Raw genomic sequence first — 23896 nt, 5'->3', positions numbered from 1 at the left:
CTTCTGCAAATGCCTGAGAAGATGGGTTTTGTAGTTTGCCTGCTAGGTCTGGCAGACCAAAGAGTGGGGAGAGAATTCCAGAGTGAAGGATCCTACAGAGGTACCTACTGGCAGCTCCCTCATGTTCAAGTTCAAGTCTTTCCTGGTGTAGGATGGGGAAGAAGGGTCTCTTAGATCATTGGTTTTGGGACCAGGCTAGAGCTTTAAGAGGTACTTCGGTGCCTAAATCCCATTTTAGGCACCACTGCAATTCACAAAACTCACATTCAGCTGCTGCCTAGCCCTGCAAAAGCCCAAACTCTGTGCCCAAACTTTTTTCTTCCGAGCATGCACACTGCTGTCTCACTCTAGCTGTCCAGATGCCTCTCTCCCACATAAGCCCCAGAGTGATTCACAAAACTATGAAAGATAGGCATTCAGCTGCCCAAGCCACGTGCAGAGGACCGATCCCATAAGCAGCCTCTGAGAATATCTACTGGTTTATGGAAAACAGACCTGTCACATTCACATATTTTCTTTTGATGAGATTACAAGTTTGGTTGATAAAGATAATAGTGTTGATGTAGTACCGGATGGCATTTTGATTAAAAAACTATATTGATACAAAATTAAAATGGCATGTGTAGCGGGGTGGCTACCCTGCTCCTAAAAAAGAAGGGGTTAAAAGCAGCCCTGGAGAGGGCTGTGGCTGGCTGATTGGGGAAGCAGCCACAGCTGGGCCACGCCCCAATCAGACCCCAGCTGGCCTGTATAAAAAGGCTGTGAGCCAAAGGCCCAAGGAGTCTCTCTCCCAGCTGGGAGAGAGCAGGGCCTGCCTGCCTGCCTGACAGAGTACTGCAGGTGGTGCAGTGCTGGGGAAGGAGCAGGCTGAGCGGGGGCACTCCAGACTGGCAACTCCCCAGGCTATAGGGCCAGGTCTAAGGCCCACAGAGGTATTGGGAGGCAGAGGAAGGCAGCAGGTCCGAACCCCCTTGCCTATGATGAGTGGCCTTTACATTGCAGTCTACCCCAGGGAGCGGGGGCTTGGGGATGACTGGCAGTAGCCCAAACGGAGGCAAGGAGGGGATAGCGGGTTGGGGATTCCCCAGGAAGTGGAGATCCAGAGGCAGAGTGTGGGGCTACTGCCAGGGGGAAGAACCCCAGAGAAAGGAGGACCGGGGTCTGTGCAGGACACAGGGGCCAGAGCTGTGCGGATCACTGGCTTGCAGACGGCACTCCAGGCTGGAAAAGAGCTAATTCCCAACAACCAGCAGGAGATGCCGCAGGGGTGAGTCAGCTCCTTTACAGCATATATTAAATGGATTAAAAACTGGCTAACTGATAAGTCCCAAAACGTAACCGTAAAAAGGGAATCATCATTGAGTGGGTGTGCTTCTAATAGTGTCCTGCAGTGGTTTGGTTCTTGGCTCCATTCTATTTAAACAGTGACCTGGAAGGAAACATGAAATCACTGATGAAGTTTTTGGATGACACAAATATTGGGGGAAATGGTAAATAATGAAGAGACAGGTCACAGATAGTCAGATTGGGATCGCTCGGTAAACTGGACTCAACTGAGGGGCAAGCAAATAATATGCGTTTTAATATAAATGTATACATCTAGGAAAAAAGAATGTCGGACATACTTAAGTTACTAGATGGAGGAGTCTATCTGGGAAGCAGTGACTCTGAAAATGGTGGCTAATCAGGTGAACATGTGAAGCTGTGGCCAAAAGGGCTAACACAATCCTTGGATGCATAAACAGGGGACTCTTGAGTAGAAGTAGAGAGGTTGTTTCACCTCTGTAGTTTGCACTGGTGTAATTGCTGCTGTAATGCTGTGTCCAGTTCTAGTGTCCACAATTCAAGAAGGATGTTGATAAATTGGAGAGAGTTCAGAGAGGAGCCATGAGAATGATTAAAGGATTATAAAACAATGCTTATAGTGACAAGCTCAGGGAGCTCAATCTATTTAGCTTTTAAAAAAGGGAATGTTAAGGGGGATTTGATCACAGTCTGTAAGTATCTACATGGGGAACAGATGTTTAAAAATGGGCTCTTCAGCCTAGCAGAGAAAGATATACAGCAAGATCAAATGGCTGGAACTTGAAACTTAGATAAATTCAGACTGGAAATAAGGCATAATTTTTTAACAGCAAGATTAATTAACCACTGGAGCAATTTACCACAGTTCATTGTGATTCTCCACCACTGGCAATTTTAAAATCAAGATTTTTCTACAAAGATATGCTTTGGGAATTATTTTTGGGACATTCTATGTCCTGTGCTGTACAGGTCAGACTAGATCAGTGGGGGAAGGCAGGGAGTGAGCGCAACTCAGTCCTGCTCCACCTCCACCCCAACTACGACTCCACCCCAGGGAGAGGCGGCGCAGACACATTCCATTACTGGTAAGGGAGAGTGCGAGAGGAAAAAAGTTTGGGTACCAATGGACTAGATTATCACAATGGTCCCTTCTGACCTTGAAATCTATAAAACACTGAGTTTTGTAATCACAAAATTCAAGTTATTGCAATCCCTTCCTACCATGGCTTCTTCCTCTTTGTTCAGAACATAGCAGAATATTTCCTCATTAGTCTGAGCAATCAGGATCATTTTACATCTAACCCATGAGTTTTAATTTCCTAAAAAGTGTCAGACTAAGATGGAAGAATTTTAAAGCCTTTTACCATGCAGGTTCTGGTTATATTCAAAATCACTTGCTTGAATCCTGCTGTAATGAGTATCTGAATTTCGACACCATCTTTAATTGACAGTGTGCTTTAGTGAACTCTAGGATGGAGAAACTGCTCCTCCCAGTCCTCAGAGTCAGATTCAGCCCATCCATCCCCCTCTTTTAAACTCTGGGCACCTTACAGGAGTATTTACAGAGTGCCACCTCTTACAAGTCATTATTTCGTTATCCAATGCTAGCTTAATTTTGGAGGGCAGGGCAGCATTATAAGCCACAGTTCTTCAATGGTTGTAATAATAGTAATTTCAAAGCTGCATTCTGTCCAAGATAAACTACAACAAAAACATGAAAGGCCACCTTCCAACACAATTAAAATCAGTCACACTAAATAGAGGGTCCAATACAAAAAAGGATCAGAAGAGATAGTAAATGTGGCTCAATGGTTCTAGTGAAAAACATTTATTTTTTCAAATAAATAAATAAATAAATAAAGTAGGAGGAGGACACCTGCTAAAAGCACGTCTCCCACCCTGGAGCTCACAATAACAAGAACAGAATTTGCTAACCTGTTCTTGTCAGCAAACCAACATCTCCTTTCCCTCCCATTTAGTCTCTTCCAGAGCATCACTCCCCCTCCAAATTGAGAGGTTCTCCATATATGGCAGCTTCCTCTTATTAACTGTCCCCTAAAGCAAGCATTTCACTGCACGCTGGTGCAATGTCCACACATGAAGTTATCAGACATTAGAAACGAAAAGCCCTGCTGTGGTCATCTAGGCCACATCCACCTATAAACTCAATGCAAGATATACCGTGGGAAACAATTTCCTAGTGCTCCATCTATACCAGTTTTAAATGACCCACATTTTGTGATTTCCACCACTCTACTTGGGAGACTATTTCCCAGCATAATACATGGCACCACTAAGAAACAGTGACTGATACTCAACCTATATTTTGTTTGCTTAATTTAACTCTTAATTCTTATGCACCTTTCTACCACCCTAAACAATTTTTGCAACCTGTTTACAGACCCTTCAAACTACATTTCAGTTTAGTTGTTGCTTGACAAGGCTAGACATTTACAGCAGCCCTTTCAAAAAATCTTTCCTCAAATTTATCCTGCAAATTACCCTATTTCATTTTATAACAATTTTATCATCTTAGTCCACAGGAGTCTTTTCATATGGTAGGAACATCAAACAGACTCTCCCCTTTGCTTCCTTAGTACTCTAGCTTTTTAAAGCCCTATATAGTGACTGGCCAAATTAATAAAAGCACCAGCTTTTATGATATTATCTCTGTCAAGTGATATTTAATCTCACAAGAGCTGAGCATAGATTCATAAACTCTAAAACCAGAAAGGAACATTGTGGCCATCTAGTCTGATGTCCTGCATAGCACAGGCCACAGAACTTCCCAAAAATAATTCCTAGAGCAGATCCTTTAGAAAAACATCCAATCTTAATATAAAAATTGTCCATGGGGGAGAACCCACCACAACTCTCGGTAAATTGTTCCAATGGTTTATACTTTATTTCCTGTCTGAATTTTTCTAGCTTCAACTTCCAGCCATTGGATCATGTTATACCTTTTTCTGCTATATTGAAGAGCCCATTATTAAATATTTGTTACCCATGTTGATGCTTAGAGATTGTAATTAAGTCACCCCCTAACCTTCTCTTTTTAAGCTAAACAGATGGATCTCCCCAAGTCTCCCAAAATAAGGTATGTTTTCTAATCCTTTAATCATCCTCTTGAATCTTCGCTGAACTCTCCCCAATTTATCAACATCCTTCTTCAATTGTGGACACCAAAACTATTCACAGTATTTCTTGCTGATGCCAAATACAGAAATAAAAACCTCAACTCTTACCTGAGATTCCTCTATTTAAGCATCCGATGATCACATCTGATCTTTTCGCCACAGCATCGTACCAGGAGCTCATGTTCCACTGATTACCAGCCACAACCCCTAAATCTTTTTCAAAGTCATTGCTTCCCAGGATACAATCTACATCCTGTAAGTATGGCTTAGATTCTTTGTTCCCAATGTATATATTTACATTTAGCCGTACTAAAATGGCTATAGTTTCCTTGTGCCAGTTTACCAAGTGATCTAGATGGTTCTGAATCAGTGACCTGTCCGCATCATTATTTACCACTTTTTGTGCCATCTGCAAACATAAGTGATGATTTTATGTTTTCTTCCAGATCATTGATAAAGGTGTTATAGCATAGAGCCAAAAACTGATCCCTGCGGGACTCCACAGGAAACGCATCCACTTGATGACCATTCCCAGTTTTCAGTTACATTTTGAGATCTATGCAGTGTTGTTGTAGCCGTGTTAGTCCCAGGATATTAAAGAGACATGGTGGGAGAGATCTTTTTTGAACCAACTTCTGTTAGAGAGAGACAAGCTTTCAAGCTTACCCAGAATTCTTCTTCACATTTGGGAAACGTACTCAGTGTCACAGCTAAATACACAGGGGAACAGATTGTTTAGTATAAGCAGTTAACATATTTCAAGGGACCGCTGAAGTGGTCTGTTAACAAATCTTCAGTCCTTGGGAAGGTGGGAAAAAGGAGGGTTCTTAGTGGGTTATAGATTGCTTCAATAAGAATAAATCACATGTCTCTATTCAGTCATGATTTTTAGTGTCTAGAAAAGATATGAATTTAAGCTCCCAGGCTCATCTTTTGAAAGTCTTGTGCAGGTTTCCTTTGAGGCTGAGGACTGACAGATCAGATGTAGAGTGATCACTTCGTGAAAAGTGTTCACCACAGGTGATATGGTGTTTTTGTCCTGGATGAACTACACCACATGTTGCAACAGGCACATGTAGGACCCATGGATCTTGAAAGGTGTGTTGTGGGGGATGATTATCATTGTAGTAGTTTTTACATCTGTTGTTCTGGCAGGGTCTGTTGCCACTTTGAGTTGGTTTGTCCTGATCTCTGGGAAGCTTGTTTCTGATGAGAAACTTGGAGAGGTTGGGTTTTTTTTTGTTATTGTTTGTAGGTTAGAAAGAGGGGGTTTCAGCAAGGTTTCTTTCAGGATAGGGTCCCCACTGAGTATGGGTTGTAGCTATTTGATGATAACCCCTATAGTTCCAGTGTTAGGTGGTAGGTGATAAATAGGGGTGTGCAATTGGAAGGGATTTTGTTTCTGTATTGAAGTAGGTTCTCACGGAGTATTTGGGTGGCCTGTTCAATGATGCAATCAACTTCTCTGGTGGAGTGTCCGTGTTTGGTGAAGGCTGTTTTCAGTGTGCTAAGGTGGATATCCTAGACTTTCTCCTCAGTGTATATTCTGTATCTGAGTTCCTGGTTACAGATAACAGATTTCTTGGTATGTTTGAGGGTGGTTACCAATCTATCAAGATAGGTGTGGTGATCTGTGGGTTCTATCAGTTAGCCAGTTTTTAATTCATTCAAAGTGTGCATTGTTCATTTTATACCATTCTACTTTTTTTTAAATCAAAATGTCGTGCCCAAGTCAAATGCCTTACATAAGTCTCAGTATATTCCCTTCACACTACTACCTTTATCAAACTTGTAATCTCATCAAAAAAAGATATCAAGTTAACTTGACAGGATCAGTTTTCCATAAATCCATGTTGACTGGCATTAATTACATTCCCCTCTTAATTCTTTATTGATCAAGTGCCCTATCAGCCACTCCATTATCTTGCCTGGGATTGATGTCTGACTGACAGGCATCTGATTACCTGGGTCATCTCATTTCCCCCTTTTAAAACTTGACACAACATTAGCTTTCTTCCAATTTTCTCCAACTTCAACTCCAAGGAGCAAGTCAATATTTCCACATTTATTTATTTTATTTTATTTTAGTTAATACTCACTTTCACCTGCCTTGAAATGACAACTGTAGAGAGTGCATTGAAAAGCTGCCTAGAGTCATCACAGGTTCAGTGCTCCAAATCTTATTGAAAATCAACACCGATGGTTCAGAAAGCATCTCATGCTCCTCTTTTAAAACTCTTGGATGCAAATTATCTGGACCTTCTGATTTAAAAATGTCTACCTTTAGTAGCTTCTGTGTAACATCCTCTAGAGATAGTAGTGTAATGCAGTGTTTCCCAAACTTGGAACGCCACTTGTTCAGGGAAAGCCCCTGGCAGGCCGGGCTGGTTTGTTTACCTGCCGCATCCGCAGGTTCGGCCGATCGCGGGCTCCCACTGACCGCAGTTCACCACAGCCCCCATTGGCCTGGAGCGGCAAACCGCGTCCAGTGGGAGCCGCGATCGGCCGAACCTGCGGACGCGGCAGGTAAACAAACCGGCCCGGCCCACCAGGGGCTTTCCCTGCACAAGCGGCGTCCCAAGTTTGGGAAACACTGGTGTAATGGAGTGTTATGACCACATGATGAGACCGCATCATCTGTGTTTTCCCCAAATACAGAACAGAAATATTTATTGAACACTTCTGCCTTTTCCACATTTATTATTGATCTTGTCATAGCATAGCTCAGTATGGTTAGTTCAGTCCCCATCTTCCTAAACACCTGTACAGCCAGGTAGCAAAACTCTGTTTTTCAGACCCACTTCAGAAAAAAATTCTAAGCTTTTGTTTACAAATGTTATAATTTGCAATTTCTCAGCTAGAAAAAATTACAAATGTTAACAAGGCTAACCTTCTGTGTGTGCTTTACTACCAGTAGATACATGAACTGACCACAGTTACGTAGCCATTTGAGAAACATCTAAATATGGGTCAATATATTTTTTTCAGCTCCAACACACTAAAAGGGGTGTGAATAGTTCTTGACTTACAAATCAGAGAGACAATCCTGAACAGCACTTAAAAAAAAAAAAAAAAAAAATCAAAAGCATCCAGTCTTAACTGCAGGATTCTACTCAGACGCCAGAAGGGTAGCAAAACTGGAGTGAATCACAGAGATAAGGACAGGAAAATAACAACATATGGGGATATTACAGGCTGATAAATCAGAACAGGTGGGTAAATGGAAAGGAAGTAAAGCAGCAGCAGATAGATCTACAGGAAAGTTTCTCAAGAGGGCTTGATGTGCAGCACTATAGAGAGAACCAAAACAAGAATAAGGGCAAGTCAATATTTCCAGATTACTTTTTTTGGGGGGGGGGAGGGGTTAATACTCACTTTCATCTGCCTTGAAATGGCAAGTGTAGAGAGAGTGCATTGAAAAGCTGCCTAGAGTCATTACAATTTCAGTTAGCACCTCTGTCTTCAGCTGAAACGCTATTTTGTAAATACTTATGGCAAAACTCTGAATCATGAGACATTCATATAACTGCCAACAGAGCAGTAGACGTACCATTCTCCCCTTCCTCTCCTACCCTCAGTAGAAGACCAACACCACCATCACAAACATTGAGCTGGCACTCTGTCTACAGATCCTAGAAGGCCCTGCACTTAACATTTCAGCCAGAAAGAATTAACAAATGGTTTGAACTTGCATTTTTCCCCTCTTTTCCCACAGTCCCAGAGAATCAACACAATCCAGAAAAACAGAGCTACACATCACAGGACTGCTTTAAATGCTAAATGCTCAACATTTACAAGCATGAAAAAGGTTACAGTAATTATCAGAAAATACAGTTTAAACTTTGTTGTTTAATAGACTTGTAATACAACTAAAAAAAAAATCTCCTGCCAGTGCTGGAAATACTCTAAAGATATTATTTGAATTGGAAATTTTAGTTTCCTCCTGCAAGTGTTATGGTAAAGGAACACTTGAGAATTACAGAATAGAAGTGTTGTCTATACAGTAATCCTGAACAGCTTGACTAAAACAGTCCAAAGATCAACCGCAAACATGTAGTCCAATACTTTTTTTTTTTTTTTTTAGTAAATCGAGGCTTCTACTGGAAAGCAACGGAGCATCCATTTAATGGCATAAACACATCACCTTAAAAATAAAGCAGAAATAGTTTTATAACCCAAAGAGCTGTTTTTCAGTAAAAATGCTAGCTTCCTTTAATTTTAGTTTTAGGTGAACAGGAGGCTTCAATAAGACTGAAAGGGTGACAGGCTCTTAGTATTAACTCCTCTGTGTAGTGAAACAAAAGGTACTTCCCTCAACTATCTTGATGTAGACTTAGCCCTGGTCTACACTACAAGTTTAGGTCAAATTTAGCAGCGTTAGATCGATTTAACCTAGCACCCATCCACACAATGAAGCCATTTTTGTTGACTTAAAGGGCACTTAAAATCAATTCCTATACTCCTCCCCGACGAGGGGATTAGCACTGAAATAGACATCGCCGGGTCGAATTTGGGGTAGTGCGGACGCAATTCGAAGGTATTGGCCTCCAGGAGCTATCTCACAGTGCTCCATTGTGACCACTCTGGACAGAACTTTCAACTCAGATGCACTAGCCAGGTAGACAGGAAAAGCCCTGGGAACTTTTGAATTTCATTTTCTATTTGGCCAGTGTGGCGAGCTCATCAGCACAGGTGACCATGCAGTCTCAGAATCGTAAAAGAGCTCCAGCATGGACCGAAAGGGAGGTACTGGATCTGATCACTGTATGGGGCGACGAATCCGTCTCAGAACTCCGTTCCAAAAAAAGAAATGCCAATATATTTGCCAAAATCTCCAAGGGCATAATGGACAGAGGCTACAACAGGGACCCGCAGCAGTGCCGCATGAAAATTAAGGAGCTCAGGCAAGCCTACCAAAGAGGCAAACTGCCTTTCCGGGTCAGAGCCCTAGATATGCTGCTTCTATGATGAGCTGCATGCAATTCTAGGGAGCGCCTCTACTACTACCCAACCCCTGTCCGTGGACACCTGCAAGGGGGGAGTCTCACGCAACAGGCATGAGGATTTTGGGGAGGACGAGGATGAGAATAGCGCACAGCAGGCAAGCGGAGAAACCATTCTCCCCAAAGCCAGGAACTGTTCATCATCCTGGAACCAATACCCTCCCAACCCTCCCAAGGCAGGCTCCCGGACCATGAAGTCACAGAAGGTACCTTTGTAAATATAATACACGGTTTAAAAGCAAACGTGTTTAATGATTAATTTTCCCTGAAAACTTAGGATGCATTTGCAGCCAGTACAGCCCCTCCTTTTAAAATGGCCAACCCAACGGGTGTTTGGTATGGGAAAGGATGCCGCTGCTGTTTGAAACCGTTCCCACATGTTATGAAGGTTGAAGAAGTCAAAACCCTTTGCCTTACCATGGCTGCCTGCAAGCCGAATTCTGTTGCCCAGCCGAACACGTGTGATGTCTCACACCAAATCGGCAGGCTCTCAATACAAGAGGCAAAATGCGACCTTGTACCGAAAGCACATGTGCTATGTAATAACAACTTGGTTCACTGTGAAAGAATCTACTCATTGTTCTCTAAAATGTGTCTTTTTAAATACTACTCTCCCTTTTTTTCCTCCCGCAGCTGCAAATGTTTCAACGCTCCCCCCCCATCATCTCCATCCCAGAGGCTAGGGCAGATTAGAAGGCGAAAAAAACCGCACTTACGATGAAACGTTCTTAGAGCTTATGCAGTCCTCCCGCACTGAAAGAACTCAGCAGAATGCACGGAGGCACACAATGGCAGAGTCCAGGAAAGCAGAAAATGAACGCAAGGACAGGAAGGACGAGCAAGATGAGAGGAGGCAGGATGCAATGCTGAGGCTACTAGGGGATCAAATTGATACGCTCCGGCATCTGGTGGAGCTGCAGGAAAGGCAGCAGGAGCACAGACCGCCAATGCAGCCCCTGTATAACCGCCTGCCCTCCTCCCCAAGTTCCATAGCCTCCTCACCCAGATGCCCAAGAACACCAAGAGGGGCCTCCTCCGGGCACCCACCACTCCACCCCAGAGGACTGCCCAAGCAACAGAATGCTGGCATTTAATAAGTTTTGAAGTGCAGTGTGGCCTTGTCCTTCCCTCCTCTCTCGGGTTTGGGAAGAAGTCCCTTTCTGCAGCTGTTCAAACAGACCAGAGTTCCTGAAGATGTGAGCGTCATGTACCTTTCCCAGCCATCCCACATTGATGTTGGTGAAACATCCCTTGGGATCCACCAGTGTTTGCAGCACCATTGAAAAGTACCCCTTGCAGTTTACGTACTGGCTGCCAAGGTGGTCCAATCCCAAGATAGGGATATACGTTCCATCTATTGCCCCACCACAGTTAGCAAATCCCATTGCAGCAAAGCCATTCACTATGACCTGCACATTTCCCAGAGTCACTACCCTTGATAGCAGCAGCTCAGTGATTGCACTGGCTACTTGGATCACAGCAGCCCCCACAGTAGATTTGCCCAATCCAAATTGATTCCCGATTGACCGGTGGCTGGTATTGCAAGTTTCCAGAGGTCTATCGCCACTCACTTCTCAAGTGGGAGGGCTGCTCTCATCTTGGTATTCTTGCGCTTCAGGGCAGGGGAAAGCAAGTCAAAGTTCCATGAAAGTGCCCTTACGCATGCGAAAGTTTCGCAGCCATTGGGAATCATCCCAGACCTGCAACACTATGCAGTTCCACCAGTCTGTGCTCGTTTCCCAGGCCCAGAATCAGCATTCCGTGGCATGAGCCTGACCCATTGCCACCAGGATGACCAAACTGCCCGGGCCCGTGCTTTGAGAGAAGTCTGTGTCCATGTCCTCATCACTCTCGTCACTGCGCTACCGTCGCCTCCTCGCCTGCTTTTGCAGGTTCTGGTTCTGCACATACTGCAGGATAATGTGCAAGGTGTTTACAATGCTCATAACTGCCTCAGTGATCTGAACGGGCTCCATGCTTGCCGTGGCATGGCGTCTGCAGGAGAGCAGAGCTGCAGCAGAAGTGGTGGATGACGACGGATGCCATGAGAATAGATATTTATAGAGCACAATGAGGGGACCTGTGAGGTGGATTCATGAGAGCAGAGTTGCAGCAGAAGCGGTGGAGGACGACTGTTAGCACCGCGCACATTTCCTGAGGAAGAACACACGTACCCGGAAGCCCATGACAGACAACATGGAGAAATTCGCTATTGAGACAATAGCAGCAGAGCAGAGTTGCAGCGGAAGCAGTGTCTGACAACGGTTAGCAGCACCCAGGAGGACCAGAACAGATCCCCCGAGCTGTAGCAGGCCACACCACTTACTAAGGTCAGAAAGATTCAAGCAGATAAAACTCTTCTGCAGAATTACATTTTCCAATTTATGCCCTCAAGTGTTATTCATAGTTTGAAATGCATGCATATTTAGTCTTAAAAGTGACCAGCTACAAAAATATAAGTGGCATGCAATAGAAGTATAAACTAATATAATATAAAAAGTCTGCTGGGATGTCACAGATATCAGAAATGCTCTTATAACATTGAACCAGCTTATCAAATACCACAAGTCACATTTTGTGTGTGTGTGTGTGTGTGTGTGTGTGTGTGTGTGTGTGTGTGTGTGTGTGTGTGTGTGTGTGTGTGTGTGTGTGTGTGTGTGTGTGTGTGTGTGTGTGTGTAGAAAGTTTAAAACAGACTTCAAAATACCACCATATGTGAAAACATAACTTACTGCACTTGGTCTCTTATGTGCAGGATCATCATTACAACAGAGTTTTGGGTATATGTGAGAGAGAGCGAGAGACCAAAATGACGTCTTCTGTGGTGCTAAAAGCGAACAGTTACTTATCTTATAATAACCATGGTTCTTCAAAATGTAGTCAGCGTGGATCCCATCATAAATGATCATGTAGCTTATACAAATGAGACTTTTGACCAGCAGTGTCTAGAGGGACCATGCATATGGCTGGTACCTCCTTGCACTCCTTTTTGAGGGCATAAAAGGCAAAGAGGCTGAGACCCTCCCTCCATTCCCTTGCAATTCAAAGCCTGTGGTGTTGAGACAGAGGGTGGGTTGTGCGATCCATACTAGCAACAATCTCTCTCAAAAAAACCCACAGTTACTGTAGGATAATCAACCATTCTCTCTTTGAATGCATCAGTGCGGATCCCACTGTACAGTATAGTAAATGACCAGCAAACAATATCCCTTCAAGACAGTGGGAATGAGGAGTTCCAGTTGTATCAATGATTATAGTACCGCTATCCCAAATTTGGCATTAGCCACTAAGTCAGAGGCATAGTATTTGACAAGGTCCCTGGGTTACTCCACATTGCCGTCTTATAAGATTTCTGATATTGACACATTCCTCAAACAGGTGAAGAAAGGTGTTTGCACTCTGATTGAGGGAGCCTGTATGTTTAGTGAGAGGGATACACGAACCAGCTGGTAAGAGTGAGAATGTTATCCATTTTTATATTCTCTGTAAAGAGACCACTTAGTCTTTATATGCCAAAAAACAGAGAGGCCAACAGTCAATGATTTGGGCATATCAATATAATAGAAGTAAAGCCCTGGAAACATTGAGTATGTGGCATTTCTTTTTCTCTCATTGCAGAATGTGGTTTTGGGAAGACAGTTAAATTGACTGGTTTAGATGAAAATCTGAGACCACCTTAGAAATGAACTTCAGGAGGGTGAAGCTTCAGCATTATCTTGTTCTCATGAAATGTTGTATGGGAGGGTTGGCTATAAGCACCTGAAGCTCTATCACTCTCCTGCCTGAAGTGATAGCCACCAGGAAGACCAACCTCAGAGTGAGAGTGTGCAGGGAACATTTTGATTGAGGCTTGAAGGGAGGTTCCATAAGTCTCAGGAGGACCAAAGTAAGGCAGGAGCAGGTTCCTCCACTGGTGAGTAAACATTTAGATGCCATGGGATGAGAAAAACACATGCATGACTGCAGAGGCAGGTGGTAAACTGAGAATACCATTGAGTGGACTTTATAGCTAAATGAAAGACCAGCTTGCTTTAAGTGTCTCAGATATTCGAGGATCTTCAGTGTCTAAGCCATGGCTTCCCATAAAGAACTTCCATCTAAAGGAATCTGACTGACTGGTAGATATTTTCATACTCTGAAAGAGCATTTCCTGGGCTTATAGGGAGTAGTCTCTATCCCTAACGCTGTTAGGTCTAGTGACTTCGGATATGGATGGAATATCTAGCTGGGTGCTGCAAGATCAAATTTGGAGGGTCTGGAAACTGGATCAGAAGCTGAATGGACATTTTTAAGAGATCTATCAGTCAGAAGTGCTGCAGCCAATACAGGGCAATAATGACCACAGCCATGCATCTTGATCTTGGAGATCACCCTGGAAATCAGGGAAATATGTGGAAAGGCGAAGAACAGGCCTGTTCCACTGCAGGAGAAAAGCATCTGGTAATTATCCTGGTCTCAGCCCACCTCTGGAGAAGAAGTTCTGACATGTGTGTTGTCCTTGGTCTTTCAGTGGGAATCCCCAAAAGGTGGAATATAAGCTCCATTACAGAACCGTGCAGGGACCAATTAAGGTTGGTCACAGATTGCCTGCTCAGGAAGTCCCATGATATGAAGTGCTTGGCAGTCACCTCGCTCTGCTGGCACCAAGTCCAGAACCTGGTGACTTTGTTTCTTTTTGTAGTGCTTTTTTCTGTGAAGATTTGCACCAGGAGTCGGCAACCTGCGGCATGCAAGCCGATTTTTACTGGCACGCTGCTGCCAGCCGGGGTCCTGGCCGCCAGTCCCGCTCAGCCTGCTGCCTGCCTGTCCAGACCAGGTGAACGAGTTCATCATATGTGGGGCAAGATTTAAACCCTGAAGGTTTAGAGTCCATTCTGGCTATTGGCACAAAACAATTCACCCTGCTGCACAGGGGGGAATTTTTTGAGGGTTTGTTTTGTTTTTTGTGGGAAACATTCATATTAGAGAATTGATACAAGATAAAAAGGGTGAAAAATTATTTTTTCAAGCTATTTTTAAAGGAAGAGTGAAGCTAGGAGAAATAGACGGTCCGATACTCAACCAGGTTCCATCTTGCTGCCACAGGTGGTAAGTGGGAATTGTGAGAGGGTCACAACCACTCCACCCTTTATGGCCTCAAATGGGAACTCAAGCAGACACACGGTGTCTCTCTTCCTACCAGTCAGTCAACAAAGCCAATCAGGCAGTCTACTAAAACCCAGCTGTACCTGTTAGGCTGCCAAGAGAATGGCTTTGCTGCAGGCACTGATTCCTGACACAGGACATATGCACAGCCCCAGACACTGCTACTATTTAAAAAAATAAAATCCTATCTCACACACGAGCACCTACAACAAGAGCAACACTGATACATACTCAAAGAAAAAACGGTTACTTTTACTTTCTTGTAACTGTTGTTCTTCGAGATGTGTTGTTCACGTCCATTCCACATTAGGTGTGCGCGTGCCCTATGTACGAGCGTCGGAAACTTTTTCCCTTAGCAGCTCCCAGCAGGGCCGTCCAAGTGGCGCCACTGTGCCATGCATATATACCCCTGCCGGCCCAACCCCCTCCTGTTCCTTCTTGCCAGCGACTCTAACAGAGGGGTAGGAAGGTGGGTGGTGGAATGGACGTGAACAACACATCTCAAAGAACAGCAGTTACGAGAAAGTAACCATTTTTTCTTCTTCAAGTGCTTGTTCACGTCCATTCCACATTAGGTGAAATCACAAACTTACCACTGGAGGAGGGTAGGAGTCACGGAACAACTGCTCTGAGGACCACTCTGCCAACCACCACATCCGCTCTGGCCTGCTGGTTGACCGCGTAGTGGGTCATGAAGGTGTGCACCGAGGACCAGGTGGCTGCTCTGCAGATCTCCTGGATTGGGACCTGTACCAGGAACGCCGTGGAAGTCGCTTGCGCCCTGGTCGAGTGGGCTGTGACCATCGGGGCTGGAATACCTGCAAGCTCATAGCACGTCCAGATGCAGCTTGTAGTCCAAGACTAAATCCACTGCGCCAACACTGGGAGGCCTTTCATCCTCTCAGCTACAACCACAAACAGCTGCGCGGATTTGCGAAAGGGCTTGGTGCGCTCCAAATAGAATGCCAGCACTTGATGCACATCCAGGGTGTGCAAGCTGCGGTGACTCGGGTCCGAATGGGGTTTCGGGAAGAACACCAGCAGACAAAATGTCCTGGCCCAAATGGAATTGGGAGACCACCTTAGGAGGAACTTGGGGTGCAGCTGGAGCTGCACCTTGTCCTTGTGAAATACTGTATACAGTGGCTCAGAGGTGAGGGCCCTCAGTTCAGACACCCTTCTGGCCGAGGTAATGGCAACCAAAAATGCCACCTTCCAGGAAAGGTGAAGGAGAGAACAGAAAGCAAGGGGCTCTAAAGGCGGTCCCATGAGTTTAGAGAGAACCAGGTTAAGGTTCCATGGAGGGACGGGGGGGCAGGAGTACAGGAATGCGCTCTTCCAACTCTTTAAGGAACTATCCCACCATTGGGTGGGAAAACACTGAGCCCCCCCCCCCCCAAGAACCCCAGATGGAAGGCAGAGAAGGCCGCCAGGTGTACTCTGAGTGAGGATGGGGCTAGTCCTTGCTGCTTGAGGTGCAGGAGGTACTCCAGAATGGCCTGCACCAGGGCCTGGCACGGCCGCACCTGTCGGGGTTCACACCAACACAAGAACCTTTTCCACTTGGCCATATAGGCCGTCCTGGTAGAGGGCTTTCTACTGCCAAGCAGAATCTGCTGCATGGGAAGGGAGCACTGGCTGTCCAGGGCATTTAGCCACAGAGCCTCGACGCCGTCAGGTGCAGTGACTGTAGGTCGGGGTGGAGAAGCCGCCCGCCATCCTGTCCCGGTGTAGGGGCAGGACTACTAGGGCCTCCACCAACAGCTCTAGGAGCTATGTGTACCAGTGCTGGCGGGCCCAGGCTGGGGTGATGAGGATCACTGCTGCCCTGTCCCTGCGCACCTTGAGTAGGACCTTGTGCACCAAGGGGAGCAGGGGAAAGGCATACATCAAGCCCCCTCTCCACAGGATTGCAAATGCATCCGCGAGCGAGCCCGGGCTGTGGCCCTGGAACGAGCAGAACTGTGGGCACTGGGAGTTGGCCCTGGTTGCAAACAGGTCTACCCGGGGAAATCCCCACCTGTGGAAGAGCAAAATCACGACATCCGCCCTGAGCATGCACTCATGCATGCTGTATGACCTGCTGAGAGAGTCCGCCAGCTCAGCTACCCCCAGGAGATAAGACGCCTCGAGGTGAATCGCATGGGCTATGCAAAGGTCCCAGAGGAGGAGAGCCTTGCAACAGAGTGGCAAGGAACGAGTCCCACCCTGTTTGTTTATATAAAACATGGCAGTAGTGTTGTCTGTCAGAACTGTCACGCTGTGACCACTCAGAGTGGCGTGAAAGGTCTGGCACACGAGACAAACCGCCCTGAGCTCCTTCACATTGATATGGAGCGACCACTCTGCTCTGGACCACAACCCCTGCGTCATGAGGTCCCCCAGGTGAACCCCCACATCTGTAGTCTGACGCGTCCGTCACCGGCGTCAGGTCTGTTGTGGGGCGGCAAAGGGGATGCCTTCACAAACCACAGACTGGGATTGCCACCACAGCAGGGAGTCCAGCAAGTCCCTTGGGGCTGTCACTACCAAGTTCAGGTGGTCCCTGCCTGGGCGGTACACCTGAGCAAGCCACACCTGCAGAGTCCTGAGTCTCAGTCTGGCATGCCTGACCACGTGCATGCATGCTGCCATGTGGCCCAGCAGCCGCAGGCAGCACCTGGCCATTGTCATTGGAAACTGGTGCAGGGAGGCCACTGCTGGCTGGATAACCTGGAATCGAAATACTGGAAGGCTTACCCTGGCCTGCACCGCGTCCAGGACCGCCCCTATGAATTCCACATTCTGTGTGGGTACGAGCATGGACTTGGGGATGTTAACCAGGAGCCCCAACTCGTGGAACAATCTCAGGGCCACCTCCACATGGCCCCTCACTTTTGCCTTGGATCAGCCCGCCAGGAGCCAGTCGTCGAGGTAAGGGTACACCCGGATTCTCTGCCACCGTCTATCGGTGAAGGGCCAGACACCTCTGTACCCGCCACCGCTTCATCCGGGAATGATGAGGAAGTTAGCTGCTGCTCGACCCCCTCTGATTGGTCCTCCTGCTCCCCTTCTCCTGTGGGAGGGGACTCTGGCTCGGGCTGGGGCAGGAGTCCATGGGACGGCATCAGACTTGGTCCGGTCTCTCCGGTTTATCATGGGGGGGATGCTAGAGACCTGGATACTATAGCCTCCGGCACGGTCTGGCATCGGTGTGGGGACCAGGACCGCTGCACCAAGTAACTTGTCCTGGATGGGGCCCCTTGGTGCTCCTGATAGGCCCAGGGGGTCCAGAAGGGCCAATGGCCTGGCAGCCCCCACTGGGGTTGCCAGCCCACCTGAGGCTCCCTGCTGTCTGGGGCCGGTGCGGGTGGCTATAGCGGCCGGAGTCGGCACCTGACTGCAGCGACGCCAATCGCAAAGGCCAGAGCAGTGTCAACAACCTGCGCGGGCGGGAGAACGAACGGCTCCTGGCTGAGCGGGAGTGGTACCAGTATCACCAGGATCTGGACCGGGACCGGTACCGGCGCTCCCTGGACTGGGACCATCTGCAGGAGTCCTCTGGAGAGGGCCATCTCAACTCCTCCAGGTGCCGGTCTCTGGGTGGCGCTGGAGAGCAGTGTGCCCTTTCCAGTGCTTCCTCGCGTCGACCCACTGCCGGTGCTGCAACCTCCTTCTGGGCTGCTGGCAACTGTGAGTCTGCAGAGTCAGAGCTTGACTAGGACCAACTACAGGAGCGGTGCCGGGATGGTGTCCTCGAGCAGCACACCATTGCTGGCTTACCCCTCGCCGGCACCCGAGGCATGGGTGCCGAAGGGTTCTCCCATACAGGAGGAGGTTTGCCGCTGACAGCTCGATGAGGTCCTTTGCAGCCTCAGAGGTGCCAGGCGTGGAGGGCTGATCAGTTATGCTCTCGAGCCCATCGTCCGCACTGAGCTCCCTTAGGTCTGGGCTCGGTGTGGCTTGTGCTGCCAGGACCACTGGTGTCAGCGCCGGTACCGTGGTCTTCCCACTCTTATCGGTGCTTGGGGCCTTGGGGCGCCAGCCTCCTGGGCGGCAAACGACCATGTCTTCCTTTTGGCTGTGCCAGGGGCCGCACCGGGGAGTACGAGCGGTGCCAGGGTCTAGCCTGGCGCTCTGGGGCCGACAGTTCACAGTGCTTAGCCGGTGCTGGGTCTCTAGACAGCTCCGGGACACTGTGCACTGAGGAAGCCTGAGCCAGCATCGGGCACTCCGGGCCCGGTGGCTGCAGTGCGGCCTCCATCAATAGCTACTTTAAACTAAAGTCTCTGTCTTTCCTTGTTCTTGGCTTAAACACCTTGCAAATCCTACACCGTTCAGTTTGATATCCGTCCCCCAGGCAACATAGATACAAAGTCGTGGGGGTCACTAACTGGCATAGGTTTGCGGCACGTGGCACAAGCCTTGATGCCATGGGCCTGCGGCATGCCTCCCAGCCCGGGTCGGTGCTGGAAGCCTCCAAGCACTTAATCACTTAAGTGTCCACAATAAAGGTATGTTAACTAACTGATAACAGCTACTCTAAAGGCCAAGAGACTGCTCTTCTACGAGAGAGAGAGAGAGAATGTTCCAACGCCGCCACGGATGGCAAAAAGGAACTGGAGGGGGGTCAGGCTGGCAGGGGTATATATGCACGGTGCAGTGACGCCACTCGGGGAGCCCCGCCAGCCCGATGGGAGCCACTAAGGGAAAATGTTTCCGACGCTCGTGCATATGGCGCACGCGCACCTGATGTGGAATGGACGTGAACAAGCACTCAAAGAACTACTTAGAGCTGGCCAGTGGATTTTGTGGGACAAATATTTTATATTCCAGTGTGAAATGTCCCATATAGTCTGGTTCAGTTTTCAATTTCTTTTTAGCAGATCATCTTAGGCATACTGTAAGTGACTGGTTGGAACAGAGGTAAATATACTAGTCTCTATGCTTCAGAAACCTGCTGAAGATTAGACTAGACTAGACTAAGAGTGGATGTCACAGGGGTCAACCTGACAGAGTCGCAGGTGGCACCCAGGACTGGAATAGCAGGGGGTTCTGCAGGTCAGGACTAAGATGCATTGGAAGGAAGCTTGTCCAATCTTTTCACTCACTATGCCCTTAGGCTGTTTTTTCTGTCTCTCTCTTATGAATATCATTTTTTTTTTAAGAAAGCCCATTCTATCAAAGTCCTGAGTACCCAGGATTCCTCAAAATGCACTCGTTAATACAGAATTGTGCTTCAGAATCTAAGCTTTCATTTTTTAAAAAATGTATACCATGATAGTTGCTAAATCACCTCAATCCAAAAACTAAGCTTAAACAGATGCAGTGAGTCTTCCTGAGCTTGTAGCGAGGGACAGCACAGACAAGCATAAATTTTCCCTTTACCTCAACAAATTAGCTATGAATCAGACAGCAATATAAAATGTCAATACTTAACCATTTCACTGCTAAAATATGGATACAAAAGACCTCACCAAAGCAGGAAAGAAAAGAAGTAGCCAAAGCTATTGTCCAGAACTGCACGTATCCATAAGTATTGCATATTAGCCTTTATTTATAACTTAATACTTAGGGTCCAGGGAGGGCAGAGGCAGTCCAGAGCAAGTGTTGACAATACACAGATAGATATTCTAATGCCATGATTTTGAAATAGGACACTTCTCTAGAAGACTGAGAATGAGCCTGACACAAGACCAAAGCAATAATGAACAAAGAGCCATATAATCCACTTTGTTTCCACGAGGACACACTTATTTTTCTTGGAAACTAAATTTTTTTTCTTATGATAAATTTTAAAAACCCTGTTCCTTTACATCTGCACACATGTAACTAAACAATATGTGTGGCTCACTTGGAATACAAAACTGGGGTCAGAGAAAATAGCTATAATTCAAATATTTGTAAATGCCGAAGAAAAGTTTAATATTTACAAGATGGTACAACTGAGAGGATGGCAGACTGAAATCAAGAGGGAAATGTAAACCAAATATCAACTGAATGGTGAAGTCTCCCAATGGGAAGGAAGGAAAGCTCATACCTACAATCATTTAAAATGAGACTAGACAAAGCACTAGAAAAAAATCTATTTTAGTAAGCAATCTAGCCCAGTGTATAATGGGAAGAAGGTCTAGATGTGCTCATGTTTTTTTGCCCCCATTTCTGATATATGCCAGTGCTGCTCAGCTATCTGAACAATAAAATCAGACCACAGATGCACTTTAACGAATCTCCCAATTTCTTGCAATGGTAACCAGTTGTTTCAGCCAGCAATGTATATGTTCAGCTACCCAGAATCTCTCTAGAAATACAAATTTTCCTTTTTAAATATATTTGGGGGTGCACGGAGGAAGCAGTCATTACCAACCCCACCACCACAATTAAATGTGCTAAAGAAAAACTTGATTTCATAGTAGGCAAAAGACTTTTCTAACTAGGTAGTTCTTTCACAGTCAGCCTCCTCATGTGTTCACAAAAGAATAAAACACACAGATTACTTTGCTGAAAAATAAGCACCAATAACTGTGCTCATCAAACAGAAAGCTAGAGTGCTTCTAGAATTAGTAGCTGATTTCACCATCCTTTTTCCCCTTTACATCTCCGCAGTGAACTTTCTGAAATAGCAAAATCCCTCTGAGCAAGGTATTCAGCTGCCTGAGTGAATTACATGCACCACTGTTCTAACAACAGTTTGGAACCTGCTATGGTTTTCATGGACTAACTCTGAAGTTCAGCAATCCCTCCTCCCAAAACCATTTAAAAGCTCTTTGTCCCAAGCCTTTTCCAAGAAATTCCACAGAATCACCATAGCCGCTCTCTTTGTACTAACAAACCATCACCTTGAGGTACATGTATAGCTCAGATAATTTGTTATTCTGTTAAGGTATGCAGATATGTGAAGAAAAACCATACGAATGTGTCTCAATGGAATAATAAAGCCTGAAAAAGTTGGACTGATTTTCCCAATCCTCAGTAGGGTTGTCTTGTTCAGACTTTGAGAGGGTACCTAAAATCTAGCAAACAAGCTAATATGAATTTGGTTTGGTTGAAATTTAAAATGGAATGCAATACAGTTTACACATACTTGTAGCAAAATGAATACTGAACTAGCTTTCTGAAGAGATTATAGTTTTTAAGACAGTAAAATACAGCTGAATGCCTGTGCAGCAGTACAATAGTCAGCGTACCACATCATTACACAGAAGAGCCAAGGTCATTTGTGAAATTGGAACACCTGCATCTTAGGCTAAAGGAAGCACCTCTTTGAAGAGAAAAGGCACTATCCTATATCCCTTCACATCTCCCCAGTGAACTTTCTAAACTAGCAGTATCTTTCTGAGCAAGGTATTCACCTGCCTGGGTCAATTACATGCATTACTGTTCTGGCAACATTCAAGTTCTCACTGAACAGCTTCTCATGCAATGGTGCACCTCTGGAATCAGTTACTACCAAGATGGGTATCGTGCTAGGGTGTGACTTTTGTGGAATAAATCCATAGAGACAAAGATGTGAGATGTCGAGTAAAGGAATATTTAAGAATCAAAACATGAGCACACAGATTGGCTTGCAACACATATACAGCGACTTCGGGACCTGAGGGCCCTACTGTCTATTGCTTTAATCAGGCTGGAGTAGGGCCAAGGTATCCCCATCAGTAATTCTTAGGGCCTTCCAGTTCTAGTAAAAGGGATAAGATAATGAAAAAGTTCAGTGTTTCTTTTAAGAGCTTTCTCTTTCTCCCGCCCCGGACATTTCCTGTACTGTGTATATGCAGATATCATATACATACTGTAGTAATACTAGACTTGTTCAATTCTACTTTTTAAATACAATCAATTCAGAAGTTAGTGCTTACAATGTCTGTTCCCTGTATGAGCAAGAAAGCTCCTGCTCAAGCAAAGTTTAGTTGCAGTATATCACTGACCTTGGGACTGCCTTCCTCCAATATTTCTCCCTCATCGGTTTGCATGGGAACAGAATCTGTGCAAAACTGCAGAAATGCAAAATAGTGCCTACAAGAAATAAAGGGGAGGAAAAAACATTTTAAAAAAAATATATAAAAAAGGGTTTACCATCTTCAACATTTTTGCTGGAATCTCATAACACCACAAATAATATTGAGAGCCTTGGCCTTTAATCAGATAATACTCTGTATGCAACAGGCTGGACCTCAATCAGTGACTTGCATTCAGGACAAGATAGACAGACATTTTTTTCTTTCTAAAGAGAGCAAGGTGTCTAGTAGGAGCATATTACTATTTGTTTTAAATTTAAAAGTGTTAGAAGGAAATGGCTAAGAATTTACATAATCATTATATTCACTCATTCATAAAAAAAGGTGTGCTCAGCAAAGTATTACAGATTGGAGGTCAACAAATCTTTTAATAGAAAAGAATCTAAATACAAATATCAAAAGCCAGCTTTACAAATACAGAATAGAGTGATATTACCCTGGTTACTAGGCTAATCAAAAAATGGTCAACTTGACAGTGGTCCTACTATACCTGCAAATTCTTACCTTAGAGCAGAGGTCCCCAAACTGTAGGACACGCTCCCCTGGGGGGGGGGCGTGGAAGACCATTCAGGGGACAGTGGGGTGGGGGCCCCAGCGGGCCAACCCCCAAGGGGCTGGGATGCAGCAAGGTAGCGCCACCTAGCTCCGCTTCCAGTCCCAACCCTGCACCCTGCGCCATGTTAAGGGAATAAAATGGATGAAGAACCAACTTGTTATATCGTAACAGAGTGCTACAATTTTAGTGTTCTGAAGGGCAGAGACTCAGAACATTCTTTTATATATGAAAAAGGAGACAATTATTTCCACATTTTAATGATGGAGCTGATGGTTATTGAGAAAAATGGAAGAAGTGCCTGGAAACATAAAAACTACTCCTGGGGAAATTCTGTGCCGCTCCCACAGGCAGAATTCATGTCTCCCGCAGATTTCCTTGCTTCCCCACAGAAAAATGGGGGAAGGATAGGAGGGATCAGGGCTGGGGACGCCATAACTGGTGGCTTCTCCCCTGCACCAGGTCTCAGCTGCTAGTCAAGCTGGGCTGGGGAGGACAGACTTCCTCTTACCTTTAAAGAAGCGGCTGGGGCTGGGGCTGGGGCCAGAATCCTCCCCAGCTACAGGAAGCCCCACCCCCCACTTCCTGCCCCTATTGCAGGGGGAGCACTCACTGTACAGGGAGCTGCTCCCCCATCCGCCCAACCTCTGTGCATCTTGGCCCACCTCCATACCCACACCCCCCACTAAAACAAGCCCCCCACACAGCATCATCCCCTGAATCCAGAGCCCCCCTGCACCCACCCCTCACCCACTGAGC

The 23896-nt window shown here is 46.0% G+C and overlaps 1 protein-coding gene across 8 annotated transcripts in view; it reads right to left on the bottom strand.

The window, feature by feature from the left end:
• TNRC6B (trinucleotide repeat containing adaptor 6B) overlaps positions 1-23896 on the bottom strand; it is a 239845-nt gene that overhangs the window by 176908 nt on the left and 39041 nt on the right. For all 8 annotated transcript variants that reach the window (XM_043501996.1, XM_043502012.1, XM_043501981.1 and 5 more), the window contains one exon: positions 22495-22582. In XM_043501996.1, coding sequence (XP_043357931.1) covers positions 22495-22539 — 45 coding nt within the window. In that variant the 5' untranslated portion in view covers positions 22540-22582. The remainder of the gene's footprint in view (positions 1-22494; positions 22583-23896) is intronic.

This window comes from Dermochelys coriacea, chromosome 1 (assembly GCF_009764565.3).
Source record: "Dermochelys coriacea isolate rDerCor1 chromosome 1, rDerCor1.pri.v4, whole genome shotgun sequence".
Taxonomy (NCBI): domain Eukaryota; kingdom Metazoa; phylum Chordata; order Testudines; family Dermochelyidae; genus Dermochelys; species Dermochelys coriacea.
Note: the sequence above shows the minus strand (reverse complement) of the source record. Positions and strands in the feature narration are given on the sequence as shown.